Source organism: Epinephelus moara, chromosome 7 (assembly GCF_006386435.1).
Source record: "Epinephelus moara isolate mb chromosome 7, YSFRI_EMoa_1.0, whole genome shotgun sequence".
Taxonomy (NCBI): domain Eukaryota; kingdom Metazoa; phylum Chordata; class Actinopteri; order Perciformes; family Serranidae; genus Epinephelus; species Epinephelus moara.
This window is the reverse complement of record NC_065512.1, coordinates 28949937-28977691: the sequence shown is the minus strand read 5'-3', so window position 1 is coordinate 28977691 and position 27755 is coordinate 28949937. Positions and strand designations below refer to the sequence as shown.

At 39.2% G+C, this 27755-nt stretch overlaps 1 protein-coding gene across 1 annotated transcript in view; it reads left to right on the top strand.

Annotated features, from left to right (window-relative positions):
- Positions 1 to 25904, top strand: part of lrp1bb (low density lipoprotein receptor-related protein 1Bb) — a 329117-nt gene extending 303213 nt beyond the window's left edge. The window contains exons 79-91 of the mRNA XM_050048038.1: positions 191 to 307; positions 593 to 766; positions 4515 to 4640; positions 5553 to 5717; positions 12538 to 12699; positions 13280 to 13454; positions 13823 to 13927; positions 16645 to 16758; positions 18733 to 18809; positions 20622 to 20712; positions 21059 to 21209; positions 23038 to 23112; positions 24794 to 25904. Of these exons, the coding sequence (XP_049903995.1) occupies positions 191 to 307; positions 593 to 766; positions 4515 to 4640; positions 5553 to 5717; positions 12538 to 12699; positions 13280 to 13454; positions 13823 to 13927; positions 16645 to 16758; positions 18733 to 18809; positions 20622 to 20712; positions 21059 to 21209; positions 23038 to 23112; positions 24794 to 24934 (1673 nt within the window). The 3' untranslated portion in view covers positions 24935 to 25904. The remainder of the gene's footprint in view (positions 1 to 190; positions 308 to 592; positions 767 to 4514; positions 4641 to 5552; positions 5718 to 12537; positions 12700 to 13279; positions 13455 to 13822; positions 13928 to 16644; positions 16759 to 18732; positions 18810 to 20621; positions 20713 to 21058; positions 21210 to 23037; positions 23113 to 24793) is intronic.
- Positions 25905 to 27755: the final 1851 nt, after the last annotated feature.

The following is a 27755-nucleotide window of genomic DNA, read 5'->3' as shown; positions in this document are numbered from 1 at the left end:
AGCAAAACAAATGTTGAATGCAAACAGCCAGAGGGAGATAGAAACAAGAGAAACCCTGTCTCCACATTCTGTTCATCTGCTACATACATATAACTATCCTGACCTAAAGGTCTCCGGCATTGAGGGATTCCGCAATGATCCCTGTGTAATTTGTCAGGTAAATAAATCTCTTTCCTTCATCCTCCCACAGGCCTGGCCATTGATTATTTCAACCAGCGATTATACTGGGCAGATCCTGAGCTCTCACAGATAGGGAGCGTGAGATTGGATGGCTCGGACCCTCTGGTGTCAATCAGTGACAGACACGGTAAAGACAACTGGAAAACAAAGCACAACTTCTTCTTTCAAATACATAACATTCATGCTGCACTTTTGCTCTCCTCAACTTTTTATCAAATAATCGCAACAATAGCACTGCTTGTGTGTCTTAGAAGGATAAGCTTCAAAACAATGTTTGTTGAGAACAATCTGCCCACACTGCACGTTCTTGCTTCTTGTATCTGCCACAGGATACAAACTTTCATTATCCCAAGGCTGCGAGTGTTCTGAAAGGGCTAGTTCATGTTCTCTGCTTTGTCTGCTGGATTTGCAGGAATTTCTCAACCATACAGAATTGATATATTTGAAGACTACATCTACGGAACTGGACTAAAACACGAGGTTTTCAAGATTCACAAGTATGGCAAACAGTCGGTGGAATTTCTCAATTTGGGGATGGAGAAGTCCACTAATGTTTTGATCTCCCACCGTTATAAACAGCAAGATGGTAAGTTGTCTTGACAATCAGCCTCTTTTTTATTCTAGCATAGTATTAAATAACAAGTACTCATGCTATATGCATCTTTTTTTTTTTTGATGAATTACAGAATAAGGATGTTCTGTATTGGGATGTAGAGTTTTTTAGATTTCTTTGATTGGTTTCACTGTTTACCACTTATTTGACACATTTATACTTTGATAAGTTCTGTTAGTTTCATTTCTTAGGCCTGATTAAATTGAAATTTGAAAATGTGTTTCTCTTTTTAAAGATTATGAAGTGTATTCATACACTGACCTACACACAGTATTCATTGGCGATGACTGAACAGAACAGGCATTCATGTAACATTCAACCTTGAGGCCAACCACATACATTGTACTGAATGCAGCAGTGATACATTAAGTATCACTTTCAAAAGAATAATTAATAATACATTACACCTTTCTGCCAAAGAAAGCCATGGCACGTAATTGCATGTAGACATGCATGTATGTATATATATATATATATATATATATATATATATAACACCCTAACAAAAGGTTGTACAAGATTTATGTGGACAGGGTTTGTTGAAGGTCAACATGCACAGTTACTGGGATGAATACGAAACGTTTTGTAAAGGATTCATTGACTGAATACCTTGTGGTTCATGTGTCCCTGTGTGGATTATAAAGGGCAATTGTGGATGCTGGGAGTCAAGCTACATATAGAAATGCAGAATGAAAGTATCAGATAAGCTTTACTTGGGTAAAAAACAAAGAATGAAAAGGGCTTTTTTCCCCAGTTGAAAAGTGAAAATGTTAAAGGAATACTTAATATCCCCTTAATAACCATTTGCAAAATTATTGACAAATTAAGAGAAGGTCAGTAGTGTTTCTTTCTATGTATGACTTTGCTGAATCTGAACTAACCCTTTGAAACATCAAAGTCACCAATAATGCAATCAAACTACTGATTGAGTCAGTGGTGGACCAGCAGTTCCTGTGTTCAGCGAGTAAAATTACCATTTTTGTCAATGGGTCTGGCTTTAAGGAGAGCATCGATGAGTTCCACATTCAGTTCAGTTCCCCATCAGAAAGACTATCAGTTTGGGAACACCTGAACATACGAGTGGATAAAAGAAAGATGGATTATACTGCATGAGGTGTGTGAGAGTTTGTAAATACACGTTTTTGTATAGTTTTGCTGTTAACAAACACACACCCCTTTGACTCCAATCATCAAGAATTTTCTTCATTTCTGGATTCTTCTTCACCGGAGGCACACAGGAAAAATGTTTCCTTCACAAAGTCAATGAAACACGGGAGGATGTTTTTGATAAGTGGTTACCTGGGGGATGAAGTATTCTTTTACCAGTACTTACCATTGGCCTTTAAAGTGTGTTATTGAAGTCTTGGTTTTGTAAATTCAGATATATGTGAGGACATAATAAGCCTGTTTAACCCTGGTATTAACATGCATCCTGGGTGATCCAATCACAAGTGGACAGCGCTACATTCAAGTGGAGGTAACCTCCAGGATGCATTGTGATGCGTTTACTGAAACCAGCTGCCAAGGTGGGCTGGGACACAGCTGATCTCTTGTAGTGTAAATGTTTGCAATTGTTGTATGAAGTGTTGCGTGACCTTCCATCATTTTGCCCTATGAAAGGAGATGTGTTGACATCTGCTGACAGTGATATCTCCAGCTATTGTGACTAGCGAGCAGCCAGCAAGAGTGCACATAAAAACTGTACAGAACCCTTTCTCTGCAATCCACTGCAAGTCAGAAGTAATTGTGAGTGGGTATTCCTGACTTCCAATCTAAATACGTCAGTGTACATCTGCTTTGGAAAACATGGACGCCTGCAGCAAACCAGTGTTTGTGTGGGAAGTTATTGAGCATCACAAGCATCTACAGAAGACCTACATCAATTACCACAGCACTATTATAAATTACCTATAAGTTAACTGGGCTGCTCGTCTTCACTCTTTCTGATAATGCACAACAGCTCAAAATTGTGTTGACTGGTGCTGAGTGTAGTAGTGTGAAGCACCACCGCCAAAAGCATAAAGTTGTAGAACTCGTGTGCATCCATTTTGCACACCACATCAACACTACATTAAGTAAAAATTGATGGAAAGGTAATTCTGCTTGGTTCACTGTGTGCACCACCATGTTGCTGTGATGTCATATGTGTTTATGTTGGCAAAATTGGGCTAGATTTATTCTGCCTGTTTCAGATTTGGCATTCCAACTTGAATGACTGTACAAGTCATGACTGTACAATGGATTGCATCATCTGACTTTATACTGTAAGTGACACAGGCAGTAACAAAGTCTGAACACACATGGTCAGCTGGAGATGCATGATAGACACAGGTGTGAACGGTGATGTGTCTCAGCTGTCCGCATCAGATCACTGACACACATGTTAATACCAGGCATAAACAGGCTTCAGTGTGAGGAGGGACAAGCTGGGCCAGAATAAACACTGACAGAGGACTGCCCACACTGAGTATAGCTCACAAGGCAATCCACTCTATAAAGTTGTTAACATACAGTATATTTAATTAATGGTGTTAAATGAATTAAATTGCATTATATCTAATTAAACTATACCTATTGGTAAAACAATACATTAAGAAACAGCACGCACTCTGTCAGATTAAGATTGATTGAAGTTCTCTTCGAGACATGTTACTGTTTCAGGTGTGTGACATAAAAACCACCCATCTGTCTCCTGGGACACAGTCAATCAATACAACCATGTCCTCTCACTTCCTTCATGTAGTAGACCAGCTTCAGTTATTTGTTACATCTCTGGTGTTAATGGTTATAGAACATCAGACAGCTCAGTCTTGGTCAGTTTTTCACTTAAAGGGCAGCTGTTCCATTCCCCAGAGACTCATTAGGCCAGCCGTGTAGTGTGTGGTGTGAAGTCTGTGGGCAGAAGATGTGCACAGCCTGCAAAAAGCTATGACATGACTGCCTGATATCTTCAGCAAAACCCTAACAACCATTTAGATTTGTTCTGCGCTTTCATCCCTTTCATGCTTGTGTAAGAAATGTGAGCACTGATTATCTTTAGTATTTACTGTATACTGTGTAAGCATTAATGACTTGTCAGAAACATCAAGTGGGTTGACATAATTATATCATTTAATCACAAAATAACTTCCTGTAAATATATATAATTTATAAACCACAATTGAAAATCCATTTTATTAATGTGGTTTTAAAACAATGTCCTTTCTTTTTTTTGACATGTAATGCACCGGTGTTTTGGACACAGTTGGCCTCTTGAGCACTCTATTAGATGTCTTTTTTTGCTTTAATTTCAAACACTGATTTTCCGAGTTTACACAGGCTGATTATCAGTATTGAACCTAAAAAAAACACCTTTGTAGAAGTGTTTGTACTTTTGATTAATTCAAAGCACTATTTCATGAGATGTTTACATGAATTAGACTACCAACTGTAGGCGGCAGCGGGAAGAGCACTTCAAAGTGCCGCTAATCAATTAGACAACGGGAAATTCTTGACACGTTCCAAAATCCTTGATTATTCAATCTGGAGACGAGGCCTGTGTGAAGTTATTCATACGCTTTAGCCTTGTGCCTCCCTGGGTTTCAAGAAAATAACACTCTTCAAAACAGAAATTAAAACACTTGAAATAAATAGTTACTCTGAGAAAAAACACACACACACTTTTCACAAGCAAACAGGTCTTTCTCATCTTTTTTTTTTTTTTTTTAAACTTTCTTCACAGCATCAAATCCATGCCTGAGAATGTCTTGTGATTTCATGTGTCTCCTCAACCCAACCGGTGCCAGATGTACCTGTCCAGAGGGGAAGGTACTGGTCAATGGCACCTGTAGTGATGCGATCATCTCAGGTAGGCGGACTCTCACATCTGCATGCCATATAGTTTAGATGACCTGTTGATGTATTATTTAGCAGCAGCTGTAATGGTGGGTGCAGTGTGGCTTATACATAGAAACTAGGGCTACATGATATAGCAAAATATGCAATTTGCGCTGATGTTGTTGAATATTACAGTAATATTACTTGCAGTAAATAAGCAAATATCAAAGTATACTCAGTAATTGACTCAGACCTGCAGAGTAATTTTATGATGATGATAAAAAGCAGATACATGGTACAGCCCTAGTGGGTTGCGGTGTGATAGTAGAAACAATTTTTACTTTTAAAGAGATTTCAATATATATTTAACAGGTCTAGTCCACACCTACACAGGTATATTTGAAACCATACCTTTTTCTTTGGGTTTTGGCCTTTCATCCACACACAAATTGCCTTTTAGGTCACTTAAAATGGACCTAATGCAAAACTGGTTTTGACGTTGTCAGTTTTGACATGTAGACAGAGAAAAGGGAATTTTAGGATGTGTGAAGTTATCTCCTTTGTGAGGCATCACAAATATGGCATGGTTTTGTGTTATGGCGGACGTGACCAAATTGGTCCTGCTCTCACCTTGCCAGCAGGACTTTTTAAATGTTTACGCATAAATGTACACTTAGTCTTCGACTATACTGAGGAACAAAGGTGTCAGAATGCACTATGGAGGTCACTGCTCCAGAATAAGAAAATAAAACTGGAGCAGACATCCATAGCTGAACAAAGCCACCTCCTACATGCAGTTTGTGTTGATGCTCATCTACTCAAAAATTCAGGTTCACACCTCTACAGTTGTTCCTGTCTGACTTTAGCAGCATAGCACTGTTTGATGTGATTGACTGCTACACACCGAAGCACAGTAAGCAATATGGGCTTTGCTGTTGTGAAGGTGAACTGTGCCGTCCCCCCTGTGAGAATGGAGGCCGCTGCTTAGCCAATGAGAAAGGAGACTGGAGGTGCTACTGCTGGCCTGACTTTTCAGGGGAGCGCTGTGAGGTCAACCACTGTACAGACTACTGCCTAAATGGAGGCACCTGCATGGGCTCACCCCTGGGTAAGTCTACTTCAGAAATGTCAAACACTGTCAAACAACATCTGCAGTCTGATTTCTCGTTGCAATTGCATATTTCACTGGTGTTACAGTCTTCGTGTCCACCCTGTGTTGATTTATCTGTATATTGACAGATATGCATCAACAGGTTGTGATATTATCCACACTAAAATATAAGAACCTAGTCTGTTGGTATAGATGGTTCATGTGTTGTAATCCTTAATATTCAGCTCCTGGCAGACCAGATTTGCTGTGAAAACCTGCCGCTGCCACAGACAGACATTTTCAATTCAGAGTCGCCCGCCCATTTCCTCCTGCACACTGACCCAGCGCTTGATGGCATTCAACCACATTTGTCTTCCTCTAAACTTCCACGCCTTTCTCACTTCAGCTCACATTTGCCACATTACGTCTGCCAGTTGAGCAGTTTTTGTCATTGACGCTCCTGTCGAACAAGCCTCAAATATCAACCTTCTTCTAATTCAAGGTCTTCTTTCATGCTTTCATGGTTTTTGGAACAACCGGTTCTACCCCACAATTTAGGTAATGTTTATGAGTATGCTGCTGAGATGTCGGCGGCAGGATTGAATCAGGATGTACAGCCCCATTAAAAATGCTATCATTGATTTACAAGCCTGTGCATCATCTTCCCATCACAGCAATTACCCACAACATTTTCATTTCCATTTGTCATGAAAAGAAAAAGATTTACCAGAGCGATAGCCCTGATGCAAAAAGTGTGGTTTGTGTTCCCCTATGAATGTTCTATAATGGCGGAGCCTAATTCAAGTGGTGGTTTGAATTTATTAAAGATGTATTCATAGAATGACATTCAGTAAATAAAATTAGAAACCAAGCCGTATGTTTATGTGAGTCACAGCAAACCAAAGTTGACAAGATCAAAATGTGGGCTTTTGATTTTGATTAAAGTTTTGATTAAATGTTTATTCCTTCAAATAGGCCAGTTTTCACTCTCTGCTGATCTTTGTAAAGTGTAGCATAAACTTATTTATGTTTCCTTTGGCCTTTGGATAACACGTCCACCCAACATGAAGTAAACTGTTATTTTTGAAAAGAGAAAAAAAAGCGTTTTCATCTTGTTTCCAAATTCTGTCGAGATTCTTTAAACAGATGTACGTGACATACAAAGACGATGGTCACTGCTCCTCATTAAACAAAATGAAGTCTGTCTGTCAAGGCAGCCTAAGAGTCATTTAACTTGCTGTAGGATCACTGCAGGAGAGCTTCATGACTGAATAAGAGAAGACAGGACTACTATTCCTGACAATCAGTCTTATTTTGTTCTTCATTCACCAGCTCAGTAGATGTAGCCAACATGCTACGCAAGATGATGAATTGTATTCTTGTTAATTGTGGACAGCTGAGAGGGAAATGAGTGTGTCGTGATATGTGTTGTGCTGCTGGGAACACAGTGCCTTTTGTTTCATTCATGCTTGGTAATTTGTTTTTTTCTTATAGGTCTTGCTGCACTGACCTCATGTCCTTGAGGCAAAAGAATATTGGTCTAAATGAGTGGCCAAATATGAGCGAGGAAGCGAATATAGTCAAATGGGCTTCCTAAAGTCCCAGCTTTGGTGATAAAAAAGGGACTGAAGGCAACTTCACAATCAATTAGAGGCTGGAAATTGTCCAGTTTTATCTATAAAAACACAAGGTGTCTGTCCCTTTAACTGGTTTACCTACATCCTAATGGAACTTTTGGCAACAAAAGACATACTTAAACCATAGACACACAGTTTCTGTTTTGCAATTCTTTTATGACAATAAAGGGGGAACAAAAATGTCTTTATGCTACTATGTGTTTAGATGATGATGTGAATCATAGAAAAAGCTAGGCATAAAAGTAAATAAACCGGTTCACAAGAGCAAAAGTCCTTAATAATCATGATTTACCACTTTGCATTTTATTGTTTCTGACAGTAGGGGCTATAAAAACATGCTCAAACCACCTCCTCAAAGTATATTTCAAAGTAAGTCACTTGCGTTTGATTTCAGCCCTGCTGTTTATAACAGTAATTAATATACCTGAGACCTTGGAAGATGATGCAATGTGAAAACAGATGTTCTTGCTACTTTCTGGTTCATCCCATTATTTCTGGGGTAATGTAAAATACGAATGAATGAGGTTAAAAAACCTGTTAAGGTAACCAGATGTGAGATGAAGCCAATTAGGATCTACTGCATCTGATGGTAGCTAGTTCCTTTGATTTAAAAAAGTATACTTATACTTTAACATTCCACATATAGTGTGCATTTGTGTAGTAATGTAAAATAGTCCTTGTCACCCCCAGTGTTTGCAGAAGAAGATGGCACTGATCAAATATTATCTGAACCAGGAAAGGCCTCCATTAAGCATCTGTCAACTTGTCTGCCTTGTTTCTCCGGCTTAATTTCTGGCTTTTTTAGGTTAAAGAAGATCTGTCATGCTCATTTGCAGGTTCATACCTTCTATTAGAAATCCTAAATACATGTCATATGCTTCAGTGGTCAAAAACATCTTAATTTCCTCATACTGTCTGTATTCATCCTCCTAGTACCTGTCTCTTTAAGTCTCCTGATAAAGCCCAGTCTGCTCTAATTGGTCAGCGTCTCTAGGTCTCTTGCATCTTGGCATCTCTGCACTGTTACTGCAGCTGAGGAATGAATTGTAGTGAAGAAAAGTGACACTTTCTACAGCAAAAAAAAAAAAAACACACACACACAACTAAAAGTTTTTAAAACACAAGCAGACATGTTCCAGTAGATCCAAAGTCGGGGAAAAATGAACAACATCAGCAACAAAGATTACATTTTCCCTGACACTAGCATGCTACATGTAGCAGTGTAGGCTATGTAATGTAAACATCATAGACTGTGTAAAATAATGGACAAAGCCATTGTGATGTCAGTCATTGGTTTGTAGATTCCTGTTATGAAGCACAGAGTTTGCCATTTTGGCCATCGCCCTCCTGACATTTTGGAGCCAGAAGTGCCCATATTTGGATGAGAGGATTACTCTAACTCTAGCTGCAAGTGTGGTTAGCATGGTGCATTTACACTACGGTTAACTTTGATAATATAAATGCTAATGATAATTCTCACTAGCAAAAAAAACAGGTTTAAAATCATTAAAACAAAATGTACTTCCCAGGAAAACTGAAAATCTGACTGGATCTCTTAGTAAAATTGAATGCTGAACAAGACTTTTTACGCCATCAAAACATTACAGTTAACTTTCATGAGCTGAAAATACACTAAAATAGTGTCAGCTGCAGCTCCACCGACATCTGTACTCTGTAAATCTGTTACGCCATGTTGCCTAACTAACACCACAACACCATGGTAGCATCTTATCAGCTGATGGCACCAACCAGTCACTACAAGCGGCTACACCCTTAAGTTTGCATAATATAAGGCCTTAATAACATTGAAACGGGTGAGATATAAAAAAAAAAATCACCTCCTGTACAGTTGCCATGAACAGGGAAATTAGCTATAGAGATCAAAATATTTTTTGTACCAGGCTGTAAACATGTTTATTTCTGCTATTAAGTTGAGCATTTTAACATGGGGGTCTATGGAGATTGACTCACTGAACCAGCATGACTCACAGCCAACTGCAGTTTTATGCCACTCCTGCATTGGCTTCATTTTTCATACCCTGAGGTTGCATTCAGGTTGTATTCAGAACGATCAGAAGCTTGAGGTTTTTGCTCACAGAAATAACTTTCACAGTACATAAGTTCACCTCATTATTTAAACTTTGGCTTTAATATGAAAATCTCAAATTGTAACAATACATACAGTACATATATGTGACAGAAAACAAGGAAAACCATAATAGGTTCTTATAAAAAATAGTGCGTGTTTAGAAAGCTTAAAACCCCAGCAGCTGTTGAGTTAACAGAGGAGTAACTGGAGGCAGAATGATTGTCTTTTGGACATTTCAAACCCAGATTATCCCAGCCACAGAGTTGTGGGGTGTGAAATTACCAAGTAGTGTTGTGTGACCTACATGGCAAGACCTGTATCCATGGCAACATGGTTGTATACTAAGCAAGCAGTCGCGCCTGGGCAGTGACAATTGTTGTTTTTTCTGAACATGCCTCAAACTAGCCTTGATACTCCTGCCTGTCCATTATGAAAGTGTGAGGTTATGATGGTGTGGAATGCACTGGTTTTGAAGGGAATGTATACACCTGATTGGATTGAAAAAATATCCACCCCCTGATAATAGGCTACTACTACTAACAATGAATCATACCCATTCAACATCAACAGTGCAGTGGGGCACAGCAGGAAGCTTATATAAAAGTAGAATTTCTATAGTGCTCAATACTGTGGTCACAAAAACTGCAGAAATAAGTGGGACATACTTAAATGAGCCTGTGGCACCAGCGTATGGTTTGCATTTCTACTTCTTTCTCAGGGTCATGTTCACAACCAAGGCTCAAATTAGGCATGAGATGGAGAGAAAGATTTCGGCAGCAGCAAGATTTTCCATCTGACCTTTATGGTGAATATGGAGCTGAGCCTGAAGCTAAAGCTCAATACTATGCAATATAAATCAGTCTATTTTCAGACCCTCACCAACAGTAGAGGCATGAGCTTAGTGACATTAAAGCTAATAATCAGTGCTTTTATATCAACAGTGGATCAAATCGCTATGTGTATGTAAAAAGTGTCATTCACAGTGATAGACAGAAAACGATCATCCGACTCCAAACTTCCAACTGAAGTTTCCCTCATTTCAGCACCTTTCAGCTCATTGTTTTGTTTTTATCTTTACTGATTTGGTTCATTTTTATCACTCTAATCAGCCTCATTTTCAGCCACAGCACACATCTGTTTACAGCAAAAGAGCTCCCATACATCCCCTGTACACTATCAGCCCAGTGACCGAATGATCATAGTCACCTTCCCACAGGAGTTGGTTGTGACCAAAACAGAGTTATAGAAAGAGTCAACACGCACGAAAGGTCACAGACACAAACCTTGGGTGTTGCATACCAGAGCAAGTCTCTTTTGCATGGTGTCGGAGTTCACTGCTTGTGGGTGCATATTTAAAAAGCAGGGGAAGAGTTATCATACATAAATCCTATGTGACTATAAATTAATTTATGAAATTTTCATGTGATTTTAGACTAGCCGAATTCGGCAAACACTGAGGGAGTGTTACTGGTTTGTATCTGATCCACAATCACGAGAGCTGTATTATTTGAAGGTACCCTAGCTGGTAAAGGGTTGGCTTTTCTTCTCAAGTGTGCATTATAGAATAAGCAAAATAGAAGAGTATAAGAACTTGTTAGAAAATTAAAAATATATTTAAAAAAGAACACCAAGTAGAACCACTGATTCCTCATGCTGAAGCCACTCGAGGTCCCTCAGACATCTGATTTGGATGCTTCATGAGCGCCTTCCTGTTAGAGATATTCCAGACATGTCTGACAAGGAAGAAAAGTGTGGGCAGACCGCGCTGAAGGAATTATATGCATATTATGTCTGGCCTGTGAAGGATTTGAGATCCCCTAGATGGACTTGGAGGACATAACTGATACGAAGGGCACCTTAGCTTCTCTCCATAGGTGCCAATCTGCTGTACCCTTGACCCATACATGAATGTGTGTGTAGAAATGATGGCTGGAAGGACAGATCTTTGCCTTTACTCTATTTGCACCTGTCTCGCCGACCATGGGAGTATCATTTCCATGCAACTTATGATTGACAGATTGACGGCCAGTTGAGCACTGGAGCTGAAATAAACTGTCAAGTGTTGGGTAATTTAAACCAACACGAGCATAAGCATGTAAGCAAAGGGATAGAAGTATATAAGGAATGTAAGTTAGGGATTTTTTTTTCTTTTTTTTTAAACAAGTCACGACAATGCAACCCAGACTCACTCCCAGCTCGTCAAATACTGACATTTAGTCAGTGGCCTTTAATGTCAGATACCAATGCACGGAGGCACCCTTTAGTGGCAGGATGAGTTGCACCAGTCAGTGACTTTTTGTGATGCTTCAAGCAACTGCCTTAGTATAAAGAGCTAGAGAGTCCATATAGGGCAAGTGTGAGGGGAGGTGCATGGGTCAAACAGGCCCTGGACTTTCACCCAGGACTCTGCTGTACATTTCTAATGTGAAAGCAAAAGTCTTTTGGGTTATTTTGATAACCACAGTGTGCTAGTATGTGACAGTGACATGACAAAACATTACAACAGCAACAAATGTACCTATTTTAAGTTAAACCATGGTATTTTTTCCTAAACCTAACCACGTACTTTTGTTGTTTAATCCTAAGACAGTATACCTAAAAACGTTTTCCTTTTTTTTTTTTTACCTATGTTCTGAATTTATTTTGAAAAGTGACATTTAACATGCATTTAACAAGCAGAAATTACATTTCCTGTGAAAATTGAAGTTTTATTTTGAAAAGTCACAATGCATGTAACAAGACATACTGTCCAAAACTGATGCTGGAGGTAAACCCAGAGCGTCATAGTTTGATGTTTTTTTGATTGATTTCTTTTTTTTTTTTTTAGAAGTTAGTAATTTTCCAAAGCAGCTGGGCCATGTAGATTTACTTAAACAGGAAGTGCATTTGCTGGGGACTATTTTGGCCTTAAGTGTTAGAGAGTACTTACAGCAGCAGGATAGTGCGTTTGAGATAGACACAAAGTATTACATGACATTCAATGCAAAGGTGTGTGTACAGTATAGATGTGTTGCATTGATGCTACACATACAAAACTTGAGACTCTGATCAATTCATTGTTGGTTTTGGTCTCTTCGTGTTCTCTAATTGTTCCTTTCTTGTTTTTGTCCAGGTAAGCCTACCTGCCGCTGTCCTGTGGGTTTCTCAGGGCCTTTCTGTGAGAGGAGGATTTGTGACAACTACTGTTTAAACGGAGGAACATGCGACGTCACTCAGGGGAACCAGCCAGTATGCCGCTGTATGGCAGAATATACTGGGGACCGCTGTCTTTACCGTGAGTCCTGCACACATTGCTTGGTGGTGGCAAACACAGCAAATGATTACCATCAAGCAGTTGGCCTCCATGTGATTGACATTAGCCTTTCAAGTCTAGCCGTGAGAACAGTCACAACAAAGCATTGATTTGAATTCAGTTATGCTGCATAAAATCTATAGAAGCGAGCATTTCAAAGTTCACACGCAGAGTGCGGAACAAAAACAATCCCCTGAAGTATTTTCTTTCCACAAACACCGCATTTGCTTCTATTTGCAGATAAACAAAATCAAAATACTGCCATCAAACAACCTTTGGGTGTTTCTGCGCTGAAGTGATAATGTATTTCCTTTTGCATTGCTTTGTCATAACCGGTTGTGGGAAAACAATCTCAACTGCACATCATTAGTATTTTCCTACCGTTGCTTGCCCAAGGGGTGATGTGTTTTCATCTGTGGCTAAGATGTCATTTGATGTGGATAATTAAGTCCCATTAAAGCCCTGTACAATTCCAATCAAACCAGCTTAAACTATGTTCCCAATTGCTCATTACACACTACCCCTCTCTCTCTCTCTTTATCTCTCTGTGTCTGTGGAGCAGACATCTGTCATCACTACTGTGTGAACTCCAAGGCCTGCACGCTATCCAGTAGCGGCTACGTGGAATGTGTGTGTCCTGCCAGGTTTGAAGGGAACAAGTGCGAGGTGGACAAGTGTCTTCGATGCCACGGTGCTCCATGCCTCATTAACGAGGACACAGGAGATGTGGTTTGCAAGTGAGTGCTTGGTATCTGCTCACTTCTTTTGTCCCTCGTGCTTTTTGTTATAATGCTAGGACTTTATGTAGTTCTCTGCATTTATGGAAGAGAATTAGTTCTACAGTGTGTCCTCAGGTCTCAGTTGGTGTATCCGCAGGCTGCACACTGAATGAATTGATTTGATTAAATCTGAAAAATGTATTGGGCCACACACCCTACAGCAATTTAGGTTCTGGTAATGTCAGTGAATTAGAAGCCAGGTGAACTCTCCCGCTTTATATGAATTATGCATGTGTTTGACAAATCCACCACGGACTCATTTTTGCTTCTTGTAAAAGTGTAGTTTTCTGCTTGTCGCTAGTATCCATTATTTCTTCACCCTCCAGTTGCACAAATGGCAGAATAGCGCCAAGCTGTCAGCTGTGTGACGGATATTGCTACAATGGAGGCACCTGTCACCTGGACCCCGACACCAACCTGCCTTTCTGTCAGTAAGTCACTGCTTAATGGGTGAAGGAAGTGGGGGAAAAATTTTAAATGTTCTCCACTATTATTCACACTCTTACTGTTTCCATTCAAATGCTGGCCCTGTGCCCCAGAAAGCCTGGCCTTAGAGGCAACACTGAAATTCACCAAGGGGTACCATTTCTCTGCTTGAGAACAAGATAGATGTCTTCCTCTGGAAAAAGAAATCCTTAAGTTGAGGGAAGGTTTGATGTCACTATGTGGAGGCCATAGCACAGCAGGGGGCTGAGTGCCAGTACACCATCTTATGCTGTGTGACACCTCACTGTGGCTTAAGGTTTTTAGGCAGATAAAAAATGGTTTCAAAGCCCCTTCAAAGCTTGCCATTCTGAACATATCACACTGTTCCTCCTTGCAGTTAAGAGCTGATGTCAGGCCTCTCTGACTCTCTTCAGTAGTAGGTTTTAGAAGTTCTAAAAAAGGAAGCTGAGGTATGTGTCAGCGGTAGAACATGCCATGAAATCCAACGACACAAACTTGTAACAGACAAAAGCTTGACTGGCAGACACGAGGGACTTATTGTGAAAGACTACTCAAAGCGCTGCCCATAGATTAATACCACCTCAACTATAATCACATGCAGTGCTATTTTAAAAATCTCTCCAAGGAGGAAATTGGAAATCCATTTCAAAAGCCAAACTCAGTTTTTTTTACTGCCCATTGTCCACTGTAGTTAAATTGAAATTCGCGGTCATCACTCACAAATTCCAGGGGATAGAATCAATTTCTATGCAAATGATCCCATCTTATTCGATGAGGTTAACAGATCTTGATAATGTGGTTTATTATTTGCTGCAAAGAACAGAGATTATGTGAGATGATGGATATGTCTGTGTCAAGAAATCATAATGTTTGCCCTTAATACTGTGAGTAAATGCATATTTCATCAGGCCTTTCCAAAGCGAAAACCTTGCGGGGCAGAACTGCTTCAATTGCAAAGATAATTCTTGCATTAAACACTAAAAAAGAGGTTAAAGAGATTTTCAAAATGCATGAGTCAAGACAGCCATGGTAAACATCCAAGCCCTCCACGTTATTCACTGAGAGATATTTAAATATTCTTCTTGAAAAGCATTTCAGCTATACAACAGCACTCTTTCCCACAGTGCAGAAAATCTCACTTACTTCAACAATTATGTTGGCCAGTCAGATCAATAAACTTGCATTAGTCAATAGTAAACCACATCAGTAGTTAGATTCATCTGAAGTACAACTTATCTCTGATGTGAGGCTGGTTTAAGATTTTGTGTGCACAACAGCAGGACTCTTTTTTTTTCGCCCAGATGAAATGATTTTCTTGACGTGGCACAGTGTTTATGTGTCATTTTGATTTTCTGTCTCATTCTGTTCCTAAATAACATTCTTTCCAGACGAGCTATGACAGTACTTTTTAAGATTGTCTTTGCAGGTTTGGCAAAACAGGATCCAATATACGTCAGTTTGAACAGGTCAAATTAAATGACATTATATTTGATTACTAATGCTTCATTATCAGAGTTGGATTAGAGTTATCCCGATAATAAGGATTTTGCTCATTCTTTCCTGATATAGATTATATTTTATTGTTACGATCCTCCCCTTGAAATACTGCAAATCTTTCTACACTGATAAGTTTCCAAAGGTCAGGTCGCAGCATTTTCAATAATAGTTGTCATACTGCAAAGCAATTATAGAGAGCCAAAGTCATGCCATCACTTCCGGGCAGGCCTCCTCACCTCCACAAGCTTGTCTTACTCAGTGAGGCAATTTTTCATTCTCATTTGTCTTTCTGGAAAAAAGTGAAGCATGTTCTGGGGGTTGCTTTTTTTATTCCAAGAAAAACAGAAATAATGAACAATGATTTTCAAAAAAGATACGGTCTTTATTTGAATATGATTTTTTTTATCTTTATTTGAATATATGAAGCAAGCCAGAGAACATACTGTCAGGGCTCTGTTCCCAAGATGGGATTTTTTTTTGTTATTAGCATTATTACTAATGCCAGTTGTTTTTTGAATAAGCTTTTCTTACCCCTGGAACGGGACCCGGAAGTTCCTGTTTCATTTCGGCTCTCTATATAAACACATATTTTATTTAATACAGAGGCATGTAATTAAATATTGGAAATACAAAGAAGTATGAAAATGTTGACTGACTGTCAACATTACAGCATGATTGTGTTTGTTTTCTGTTTATGGAAGGATGTTATATTGAAAGTATTGTAGCTTCTACAATGTACATGTATGACTGTATTTTTGAAAAATTGCATACATTTTGATATTTTGGATATTTATATCTTATATATATATATTGCCATTATCTGCTGGAATTAAGTGAAATAATTTTTGTGTTGTTTTATCTTGTTTGTTTTTTTAGTAATCAGTTGACCAAAGATCTTTGTTATTAGTCTTCTTATTACAATCACTTATTGCTCAAAAAATGCACATCTCAGCGGTGTGACCACTGTAACAGACTCTTCTCTTGCAGATGCCCCACCTCACTTGGTGAGCAGTGAAATTGATTTGTGTTCATATTATTTATTTTGCTGATTTGCTTGATGCAGACACAACATTGACTTACTCCATTTTATGACTGAAGCTGCTGAAAGGGATTAGACTGTCAGTCTCCATTCATCGAGCAGCAAACAGTTCAACAATATACATTCTCTGGGCCCTTTTATCACTCCCAACACAATGTTTTGCAGCTGCACGTCAGGGTTCAAGAACCAACGTTGTGATGAGCTGGCCAACCCCTGCGATTACTTCTGTCAGAATGAGGGGATGTGCACATTAACAGCTCTTAACAAACCACGCTGCAAGTAGGTCCTTCTCACCTCTCCAGCTGTATTCAGAGCCCACTCACCCCCTTTTGTCCACACCCCCCACCCCAACTCCATCTGGCTCCATTTCAGCCTCAGTCCAGTATATGGGCTCTTTGTCACAGTGCTGCCTTGTAGCAACTTATCATGTAATAAGTGTGATAAAGTAAAGACTTGTCAAAAAGTAGGTTGAAATAATGTGGTGAACTGAAAGACATAATGACGACATTATTTCCACAGCCTTATGATCACATTTAATGCTTTTTGCACAGCTCAGTGTCTTTATTTAAATCATTTATAGCTACGTGAATGTGACTGAAGTGTGTCCTTAGTAACTTCCTACTTTGATTGAAATGTGTTTTGTCACACTGGCCTGGTTCCAAGGATGACAGGTTAGCTGACAAACTAATTAGCGAGCTTGTAAAGTTGTTGTCAAACAGTGTTGTCCTTTTGAGCTTTTGCTCACAGCTTTCCATGTAAACAGGAGAGAAAATGATTTCTCACTCCCTTATTATATCTGCTGTAATACTATTATATTGATTTCAGGTAAAATTACATATTACCTCAAGACTGATGTTTTGTAACTGAATTTTATTATCAAATTATGTCCATGTTATTATTTTTTTTAGGAAACCTTATTGAACCAGGATTTTCTGAGATATGTTAGCGAGTATTGAAGGTGCTGGTGGGCAGAATTTATCACCTTTAGGCAGAGCCAGGCTAGCTGTGTTCCCCCATTTCCAGTCTGCCAACTGTAGCTTCATATTTACCGCACAGATGTGCATGAGAGTGGTATTGATCTTCTTATCTACCTATTGGCGAGAAAGTAAATAAGCCTATTCCCCAAAATGTCAAGCTGTTTATTTTATATCAATTTAATCAGTATTAGTGGAGGTAGTAGTAGCAGCAAATAGGCACTGTTAAGACATTTCAGTTATATTAAAGCAACATACTTTATTTGGAGTTCTGTTTTTACAAGTTTTGTCACATTTTGTCCAGGTATTAGCTGATGTGGCACTTATTACATTATCAGTTGCTGCATGACTCTGTACCTTTGCTGCCCCTCACTGCCACCCATCCACCCATCTCATGCAGTCGTCACCCAGCACACAGGAATCGGTGAAGGGGGGGACTAAAACATGACACTGTCTGTGTGATGTGGGCATCAGTCTGTGCATTTGCAACCTTTGCATGATGGCAAGTTGAATATGTTTGTTACTGACCAATCATTATGTATAAGCATATAACTTACTAGGCTGAACCTCTCATCAGTGTTTATCTTTAGTGCCTTCAGCAGAGGTTAAGAGAGTTTCCTCGTTTCTTAAGGAATTAGTCTTTTCATGGTTTACGCCTCCCAAAAGAGATCAGACTCCCTGTTGCTTCCAATTTTCCCATTAAAATTCATGTTGCTGTGACATTTCGTTCAACAAGGGCGTGATTCATTTCCCGTATGTATGGGGCTGCATTCTTATTTTTGATAGCCTGATGTTCTGATTCTTAGAGTGCATGTAATTTGGAGTAATTTCATTCTGTCATCATGCAGTCGCACCCACCAGATCACTCATGCTTTACAGACCCATCTGCGTCAGTCGTGTGAAATTAGATATCACCTCCTCTAACAAGGGTCATACATCACACCCATCGGATCCCATTGGAACACAAATGAGATGACGACTTGTTGTCCCGCTGTCATCCTTTTGATATTTTTCTACACTGAATATTCAACATGTAAATTCACACTGTTTATGGACACAACATGTATATACATAGTGCTCTCTCTCCAGGTGGTGTTTTGTTTGTGTTGGATCAAAGCACTCCATAGCAAGACTGAATCATAATGTGTTGTTTATGTAAGCCACGGTCACATCATAATGTAGTTCATTTTTGTAAAGGTGTGTTCTCAGCGGTTTTTATTTCTGCAAAGAAACATATTCTAATGACAGTTTATTTTTACTCTCTTTTGACCTCCTTCAGATGTTCAGCCAATTGGGCAGGAACACAGTGTGAGAGACCCGCCCCTAAAAGCAGCAGATCAGACAACACCAGTGGAGGTGAGCTTTGGGAAATTCAAGTCTTATTATAAAACCTTGAAATCTCCTGCGTGAACACTCAGCACGTTCTCACTCCCAGCTGGTCAAGTATGGCAGCTTGGTCAGTGATCCTTCGCCAGCTAGTCACCAACATTGTTAGACATTAATAGTTGGTTGAATTTAGGTCGTGACATCGAGTGACCAAAATTCATTGTCAGGGCAATGTCTAACGCCAAGGTCAGCTTGACATAGAATACTAAGGATAGATGATGTAGATATTTTGTTGGTAACCATTGAACAACATCCAATGTCTTCCAAACGTCTCATGCCAACGTCATTTTGATGTAGCATAATGACTTTTAGTTGTGAGGTATGGAAACCAAAACACAATGTTTGCAAAACGTCATAATGTTAACATCCACACAATGTGAAATTCTAACACCGTAAGACATTTAAAATATCATCTACTCCATTTTCATTCCACCAAAAATTTAACGTCTGTCCAACTTAAGAGTCCAACATCTCTGATGTCAAATTGTCATCTGGTGCCAGCTTGGTACACTGTGACGTTCTAAATACCGCTCTAGCATCAGTTTTAGACGCTCAGGAACAGTGTGTGTATTACCACTAATATAAGCATATTCTCTCTTTTAAAAACAAACTTCCATGTTCACAGGAAACATAATTTTTCACCAAAACTACTTAAGGTTAAAGCCACAAAACTACATGGTAAGGTTTAGAAAAAAGATTGTGGTTTAGGTTAAGTAAGTACTGATGTTGCATAACTCAAGTAACTTAACGTACATGTCAAATGATGTATTTGATGTATGTCTCATGACATGTATGTCATGTGACATTAACCATATAAGGTAGTTAAAAAAAAACTCAATGTTTCACAGAGGACAGGAGCAGCTGTCTCCTGGGTGACAGTCCTGTGTTTGTTTGACCCATCCACCACCCTGACCTCCCCCTTTACTCAGACTCTCTTGCTCTTTATGCTACGTCATTACCACAGATGGATTTACATTGGAGTTAGTTGAAAGCCTGGTAAGTCTCGTGCAGACGCCGAGGGGTGCCTGTTGTTTTGGAATTAGACCTGATGACCAAGCTGCCGTATTTGACGCCCTGGGAATAAGAATTGGCTGGAATAATAGCATATATGGAATTTCTACAGTGTCCCTATTCCTTTTCAGTCATATTTATCGAAATGATCACACTTTTAAACATCCACACATTTTTACAGACAGGTTTATTCTTAATCCAACCCGTGCCGCACAATTGGACTGTGTCCTGATTGGCACCCTAACGAAACAATTACTGAACACCATCCAACCCAGCCAGTTTGCAGTGTTTGAACAGAAAAGCCTTCCCTTAGCAGGTTTACCTCTTTTGAATTAGAGGAGCTGCTGTTGTCAGCCCATCGCAGTTTGGTTATGTCACTGTTCTGTCTTCAAATTCATTTTAAGTAATACAGTCAAATCTCTTAAGTAAAAGAAAAAGAATTAATTAATTCTGATTCTGAGCTCTGTTACCTGTGGGACTTCTTCTAGTCTTCATTTGTAACTAAAATCTTTGCAGGTGTTTAAAATTATTTATTATTATTTATAGAATCTGTGAATTTATATAAATATGACTGTCCAAATGTAACAGACAGCTATTCTGTAAATAGAATAAAGTGTACAGTCAGTCAAGCCCAAGGGGAAAAAAACATGGCCTTTTTTGAGGTGACAGTCAGGCATGGTGACACACAATGTGTCGCTATCTGAGTCCATCTCAGGGCCTTTAAATCGTTACTCATCTCTCCACACCATCTCTCCTCTGTCTGTCTCTCAGGGAGCATAGCTATCATTGTGCCTCTGGTCCTGCTGGTAATCTTGATTGTGATGGTGGTAGCAGGTGTTTACATCTGCAGACGGAGGCAAAGGTAAGTCAATAAATAAAGAAATAAAAAATATAAATAACAAAGAGGCTTATAAGCAGCAACAGATGATGAGAGATCCAACACTACCCAGCTTTGAAGATGAATGAATATCTTTGCTTTATAAATGAAAAAAAGTTTGTTTGTTCCAATGTGTTCAGCAGGACACCTGATCTCTGCACTGAGCCTCTGATTATAATTCAGCTTTTAGCTTCGCCCAGCAAAGCTATATACTCCAAGTGTGCCAAGTAGTTTGATGTGATTTGTTGTGTGGAGTCGTGCGAAGCTGTACAGCATGTTGACCTGCATGTTGTGTATCATGTTAATGACTCCTGGCTCCGCATCACCTCAGGGGAAAACGTGTTCAGAGGCAGCCCATGACAAACGGAGGGATAAACGTGGAGATTGGGAACCCGTCATACAACATGTATGAAGTGGACCATGACAACCACGCTGATGCAGGCAGCCTGCTGAGACCCAACTTCACGCTGGACCCTCACAAGGTTGGAATTGAGAGCTCTACATTGAATCAACCACAGTGCCAACAAAAAACTAAAGCTTTAGGTTTTGTCTTAGCTCTTACAGTGCAACGAACAGCTGCATATTGCTGCTATAATGACAAAAAAAATACATGCTCAGTTTCTAATTTTTTTTCTAGAAAGGTTTCTTGTCTTTACAAGATCCTTGTCATGATATAACAGGATCTTTGTCATGTTTCCACCATTACTACCTGTCAAATTATTGTTTGTTAACAAGAAATTTTTCTGCTCATAACATATATTTTCATCTCGTTATATCTTAGAATACTGTGAGCTTGGTCTTTTACGATAACTAATCTACTCTGACATTAAATCCACACACAGTGATTATGCAGAGGTTTATAAAACAATACGAAAACAGCTCACAGTTATAATATATTAAAAAAGACACCTTTCCACATGACTCGGTCAATGCTATGATTGATCAATCTTGTGTTAGAACTGATTGATCTATCTATATGATCTATCGATCTATGTGACAGTTCATGTTACTGTATATGATGGATTGAAGCTACTGTGTCTGTTTAGGTATTGGCTGGATACCAGACTTATGTCAAACTCAAATGTGTAGTTGTTTTATAAGATGGGTCTAAAATGAGAGTTTTTTAAAATGTTCTAACAAGAATATATTGTTTGTCCAAGTGGCAGCAAAACACTACCATAAAACCTACCCAATGTGCTAGAGAGACCTGGAGAAAATATTGCAATATTTGTTGAGTTTGAAGCAAGTTACATCCTTTTTAGTCACGTCTTAGGAATAAAGGCAAAACATTACTCAATCTATATTGTCTAAGTCTCTACCCCTCTAACACGTCCCTGATAAATAATGCAGTGCTTGAAAAGGAAGAGAAGAGGAGCTGTGATTGGCCTTGGTCGATGCCAATCCCTATCACACCTGCTAATTATTTATGTTGTTGCAGAAGTGTCACTGCTGCACCAGCATCTAAAGTCACGACAACAGTGACACCCTGTTGATCACACCCAACTGAACCTGCATAATTGCCTTTGCTTCAACTCATTACATCTGCATCTAAGAATGCAGGTCCAGGGGTATAAGCAACTAACTTTGTGTCACCTGAAAGAAAAGTCTAACTTTGTGTTTAATTACAGAACGGAGCGAGGATGCCAACCACCAACTCCAACCAAATATTTTCCAACTTTATAAAAAATAATTTGGTGTTGTGTTCTTTGTCTCTGCTCCAATAACTGTGATAATGTGATGCCTGGTGTCGGTATAAATCAAATGGAATTACTTCAGGTTTCGCAGAGGTTTAGTAAAAGTTGTCTGCAGTAGTGTGCAGAATGTACATGTGCCATGAACCGGGGGGACTTTTTATCTGGCCGGTGATTTATTCTGTTCATGGCCCTCAACCTCACACTAACACTCGGCATATCAAATGAATCATAACACCTTCACTGATGTTGTTATCTAACTTACCTGCTAGAGCTTCAAGCCTAATGCTATTGCTTCTTGCCCTGCCAACTTTGACATCTGCTATTGTCAATCCAATCTGGCTGTATTTTCAGCAAAGGCTCTCTGGCTTGAATCTCAACTAGCTTCTGTATTCTGCTACACTCTCTTGGTCCCCTACAATTCCCTACTTCTTTAATTCAGTGCTGTTTTATTCTGAGTTAAACAAACATAAAATAACCCAACAGCTGAAATGGTTATACAATTTGAAGATGGATAAAAGAGTAAATGGCCATGCATTGTAATATGCTTCAAACTGTGAGCTGTATTAGTGAACTTAACTTTGCAGTGTGAACAGACGTGGTGCTTGTTGTGTTGCAGGGCTGGTGTGTAAAATCCAGTGACCCTCACACCTTGGGCATCAATTCTGTGCCCAAGGAGGTAATCCCTGGACAGGTGAATTTTCCAAACCTCACTTCGTGTTTTCCCTCCGAAAAATAAATCCACTCATGTAGGCAAACAGTGTGCACTGTGTAGTTACCTGGCAAACATTTTCAACAGGCTGATACGATTACCTGTACCAAATGTAAATCAGGCCAGAGTGAGTCATGGTAACATCCACAGTCATCTATAGCTGTTTCCTACATCAGCACCTAAGGTCATATATCATAATGTCCAAAAAAAATCAGAGCTCCTACTGTTCTATACTTTATAATGTAGACAGTGAGACTGCATGGCTTTGTGATTCCTGCATGTTGCGGTCTGTTTCTGGCAGGAGTGTCACGATTCTCCATATCCACGGTTAGAATAGACTTTCAATTTCAAGGGTACGATTGATTAAATTTTCGATTTAAATTTTTTCTTTTTTTTGTCAGCATCAAAGGCTATGCCATTGTTACACCATCAGGTATTGATTTGTAATGATCAACAGATTGTGTGGTTTATGCCCTAACAACTCTCATTTACATTTTCAAATTGTTCTTTAAAAAGATAGGCAACATGGTACATGGTGTGGTGTAACTGCCATATTTTTTCTGGAATGGACCACACTAAGACCATATAGTAACTTTCAAATAATTTATTTAAAGTTTAATAATAGACAGTTGAACAAACTATTAAACGCAAAAACAGCCACCACCAGATGGCAGATGGGTACTCAACCACAACAACTTGAGTTCCCTCACCTGCAAAAAGCCACTTTCATGTCACTAGCGTGTCCTACAAACTGTAGTTTTTCTTAAAAACACATTGATTGTTTCCATAACTCACAGTGAATCCGGGGGAATCGCAGATCTTGCTTTTGACTTCAGTGATGCAAAAGCTTGAGCTCATTTTAATCGTGACACCCCTAGCTACTGAACTGTTGCTTGCTGAATAACAATCTACTAATACAATATGCATGAGTCTTGTCATGTGCTTTTCTTTGTACTGCTTTGGATAAAGCTGAACTTAGATGTGTAACCCATTTTGTCAAACTTTGATAATCACAGTGGACTTTCCTTAAAGCTGCACTAATTAATATTTTTCTTACATTAACATTTGCTCAAATGGCCCTGTGTAATGTGAAACAGGAAGTTACTTGTAGTGATGAACCCACAGAGAAGTATTACCCAACTCTGCAGTTCCCTTCAGCAGAGATTTTTAGTCTCTTTTAGCTTGTTGTTATGTTTTGTTTTTGCGAAAACTCTGCCCTAATCAACCTTTTCTGCAGATGCAGCAGCTGGCAAAGCAACTGTACACTAACTGCCGGCCACTAGCAAATGGATAAAGTTAGCAGCTAGCTATAGTGGTCAACAAAGTGAAGCATTTAGCAGCTAAATGGCTAGGTGTTTTTCTCATAAGTTGGTGGAGACCAAAACAGAGCTTAAAGAAGAGTGAATATTTGACTCAACATTCATCAGTACAAAACGTGACCCCAGATGAACGCTAATACTGTTCGTATCTGCTGGCTTTTATTAAAATATTTGCTGACATTTTTGCATCAACAACGACGTAAGACGATCCAACAGAGGTGTTCTCAGCTTGTTCCAAAACAAAAACAAAAATCTATTAATGCAGCTTCAAGACTCCCACTGTTCCATAGTCATTTATATCAACACATACTAATTTTTCTCCATCTTCTTTCCTTCCTGTGCAGCCCATGAACTACTCCAACCCAGTGTATGCAAAGATCTATATCGACGGGCAAAACTGCCGGAAGCCAGTCATCAGTATCGACGAGAGGAGAGAGCTACTCCCAAAGAAACTAGAGGGGACAATTCACGAAACCGCCGCATAGCCTAACTTTACACTTTGTACTTCTTTTTTTTACCACAGTGTACAATGTATAATATGAAGGAGGAAAGAAGAAGTTTTCTATTTCCTATGAGGCTCTTAGGTTTTACCGGTTTAGCATCAGCATAATGTCCTTGTTGGTGTGCTGAAGAGATTTATTTTCCATTTACTGTTTGCTTTCTAATGTTTGTCAAACATAAGTTATACAGCGCTATACTGTATACTGTATGACACTGAAGTAAAGCTGCTGATTTGCAAAAACTTTATTAACACCATAAGCCACACTTGTGCACAGTTTAAACCTTAAAATGCAGTGCTAAAATTTGTACCCATATCTGTTTCTAGTTTCAGTGGAATACGGGCAGTGTGTCGTTTTGTGAGGGTAATGAAAGAAGGTTGGCTCAATTTTTCTGAACAAATGTAAGTATCTTAGAGAAGAGTTAAGTGGGTTGTTTCTAAGGCTTTTTCTTTTTTTTTAAACATTTCATAAGATGTGCAGGCCACAAAGCTTCACAACTGAGCAGCGAGGCTTGATATTTTTGAGGTTTTGTCTCTTTTTTTTCTCCTCGGTACCTGATGGATCTACTGACTGGATTTCCAGTGAAGGCCATACTATCAACATTATCTTTTCTCACACAATATGTTATTCCATAGGTCTTGTGTCTTTTCCATTTCCGTGGATTCCCAGCTCCATCCGCCCTGTTTTCTACAGTATTATACCACACGCACCTATCCTTTGATGAAAGAGATTGAAGCCCACCTTGAATGTTCTCCGATCAGATTCCCAGATCCTGTACTGTACACTGAAAAGACAGATAGTGAATACCATATTTTTCTAGGTCTCATATATCAACAGATGGATGAAAGATGTAGACAAGGAAGAGATTTACCACAGCTACAAAAAGGTTATTAAGAGTTATTATAAACACATCTGTTACTTCAGAAAAGGAAGATGATAAATATAAGAAATTTTATAATTTTGTATTTGATTTGTATGTTGTTTGGCTGCTTGTATTTTGAAGAAATGTATTAAATGTAAGTAATTTTTATATAAAATGTAAATCGATATTGAATAAAGGGGGCTTATTTCCACTTTGTGTCCATTTCTGAGGCCACAGCAGATCACAACACAGCATATTCAACCCCTGATCAAACTGGCAGAGTTGTTATATTTCTACGGTTCACATGGCCACTGACCTGACAAGTCAATCAGCAGCGTGAGGTCTTTCTCTTGCCGCGCAGAGGAAGGTGGCTGATGGGAGATTATTGCCCTCCCTGTGTGTGCAGGAAGGCCAACACCATTCATTACCTGGTGGTGGTGGTGACACAGCGTCTGTGCCACCTGCTGAATGATAATTCAGTCTCCTTTTACCTTACTTACAATGGCTGTCTCTCCACACACTTCACCTCCTCCCTCACCATGGCAACCAGAGGAGGCAGCGGCACTCCTGCCCTTTCTCCATCTGTCTGTACTATCAGCTGGATCTGCCAGCACACCCAGCCCACCACATTTTGATGATGATACAAATAGATGCCACCGTTTCCAGCTTCCTTAATTGTCCTCCACAGTAAACCTTTGTAGCGATGAGGATGCCTATTAAATCTGCTGTGATGACACAGGACATTTCCAAAATGTTAAATGTCCATATTATTTTTTTAATAGATAAGCCCATTTTCTGCAAATTAAAAGCTTGTGTGGCTGTAATTGGACACGTATGTCTCTGATAAAGACTCGCTGATGTGCTAAGAGAATGAGGAATCTCTGCAGCGCTGCGGAAAGCTTTGCTACAACTGCAGCTAAGAAATGAAATGCACTGAATTCATTCAAAGTAACTGAATGTTTGATTTGATTGAGCTTTCTTGTGTTTCTGTGTGGAGAGCTTGTTGCAAAATGTCTATCTCCACTTTTTTATAAAAGTGGTCTATGGGGGTAACTTGCGGTTTGTCACAAGGGACACAAGGGCAACCAGATGACAGCTATCCCACATCCATTTTTCTTACGGACGTGGAGTTCTGGAGGAAACAAATTCACAAAACAACCAGTGTAGGATTGTGGGTATTTGGTGCATTTCCAAGGCTTGGATTGACATGAGACTCCCCTGGTTAAATTGTCAGCACAAAAGATGAGCTACTCCATTGGAAAATATCTGTTTTTCTTTTAAAAATACAAGCCTTTGTTCATAAAAACACAAGGAGAAAAGTCAACTACAACTTCCCCAAGAGCATTTCTGTGAGAAAAATCCCTTCACAGGGCTTAAAATACTGTTTTGTTGAATTCTGTTCCATAACAACAAGCCTGATGGTTATAGTATTCAATCATCTGCCACAACCTGATAAAAAGAAACATGCAAACAACATTGAAAAAATTATAACAGATTGTTATGACATAAACTAACAACATAACTTTAAGTTAACATCAAGGATGTAAACACAGCAAAGTGCCCATTGACATGATCGAGAGTTCATACCTAGAGAATTTCATCCATGAGTGTCTGCAAACCATGAAACATGTTAGAACTGCAGTCATGCAGCACAGGATGATGAAACATGAATGTAGTGTTGTATACCTAATGACTTTAGCAGTATACTGTCGATACTATAGTTGTGTTTCACTGCTCTTTTGCAAGTTCTCTGAATCCATCCTCTTTTTAACAAAATCCTTCATATCAACATAACTCAACTGAAAACATTAAATATGTGATGTGAAAATGGTAAAGAACATATGGCTGCACAAGCAAAGAACATCTTGTTGTTTAAAGGGCCAGTGTGTAAAATGGGTTGAAAACAGTGACATCAGTGGTCAAATTCTAGATTGCAGGGCTCAC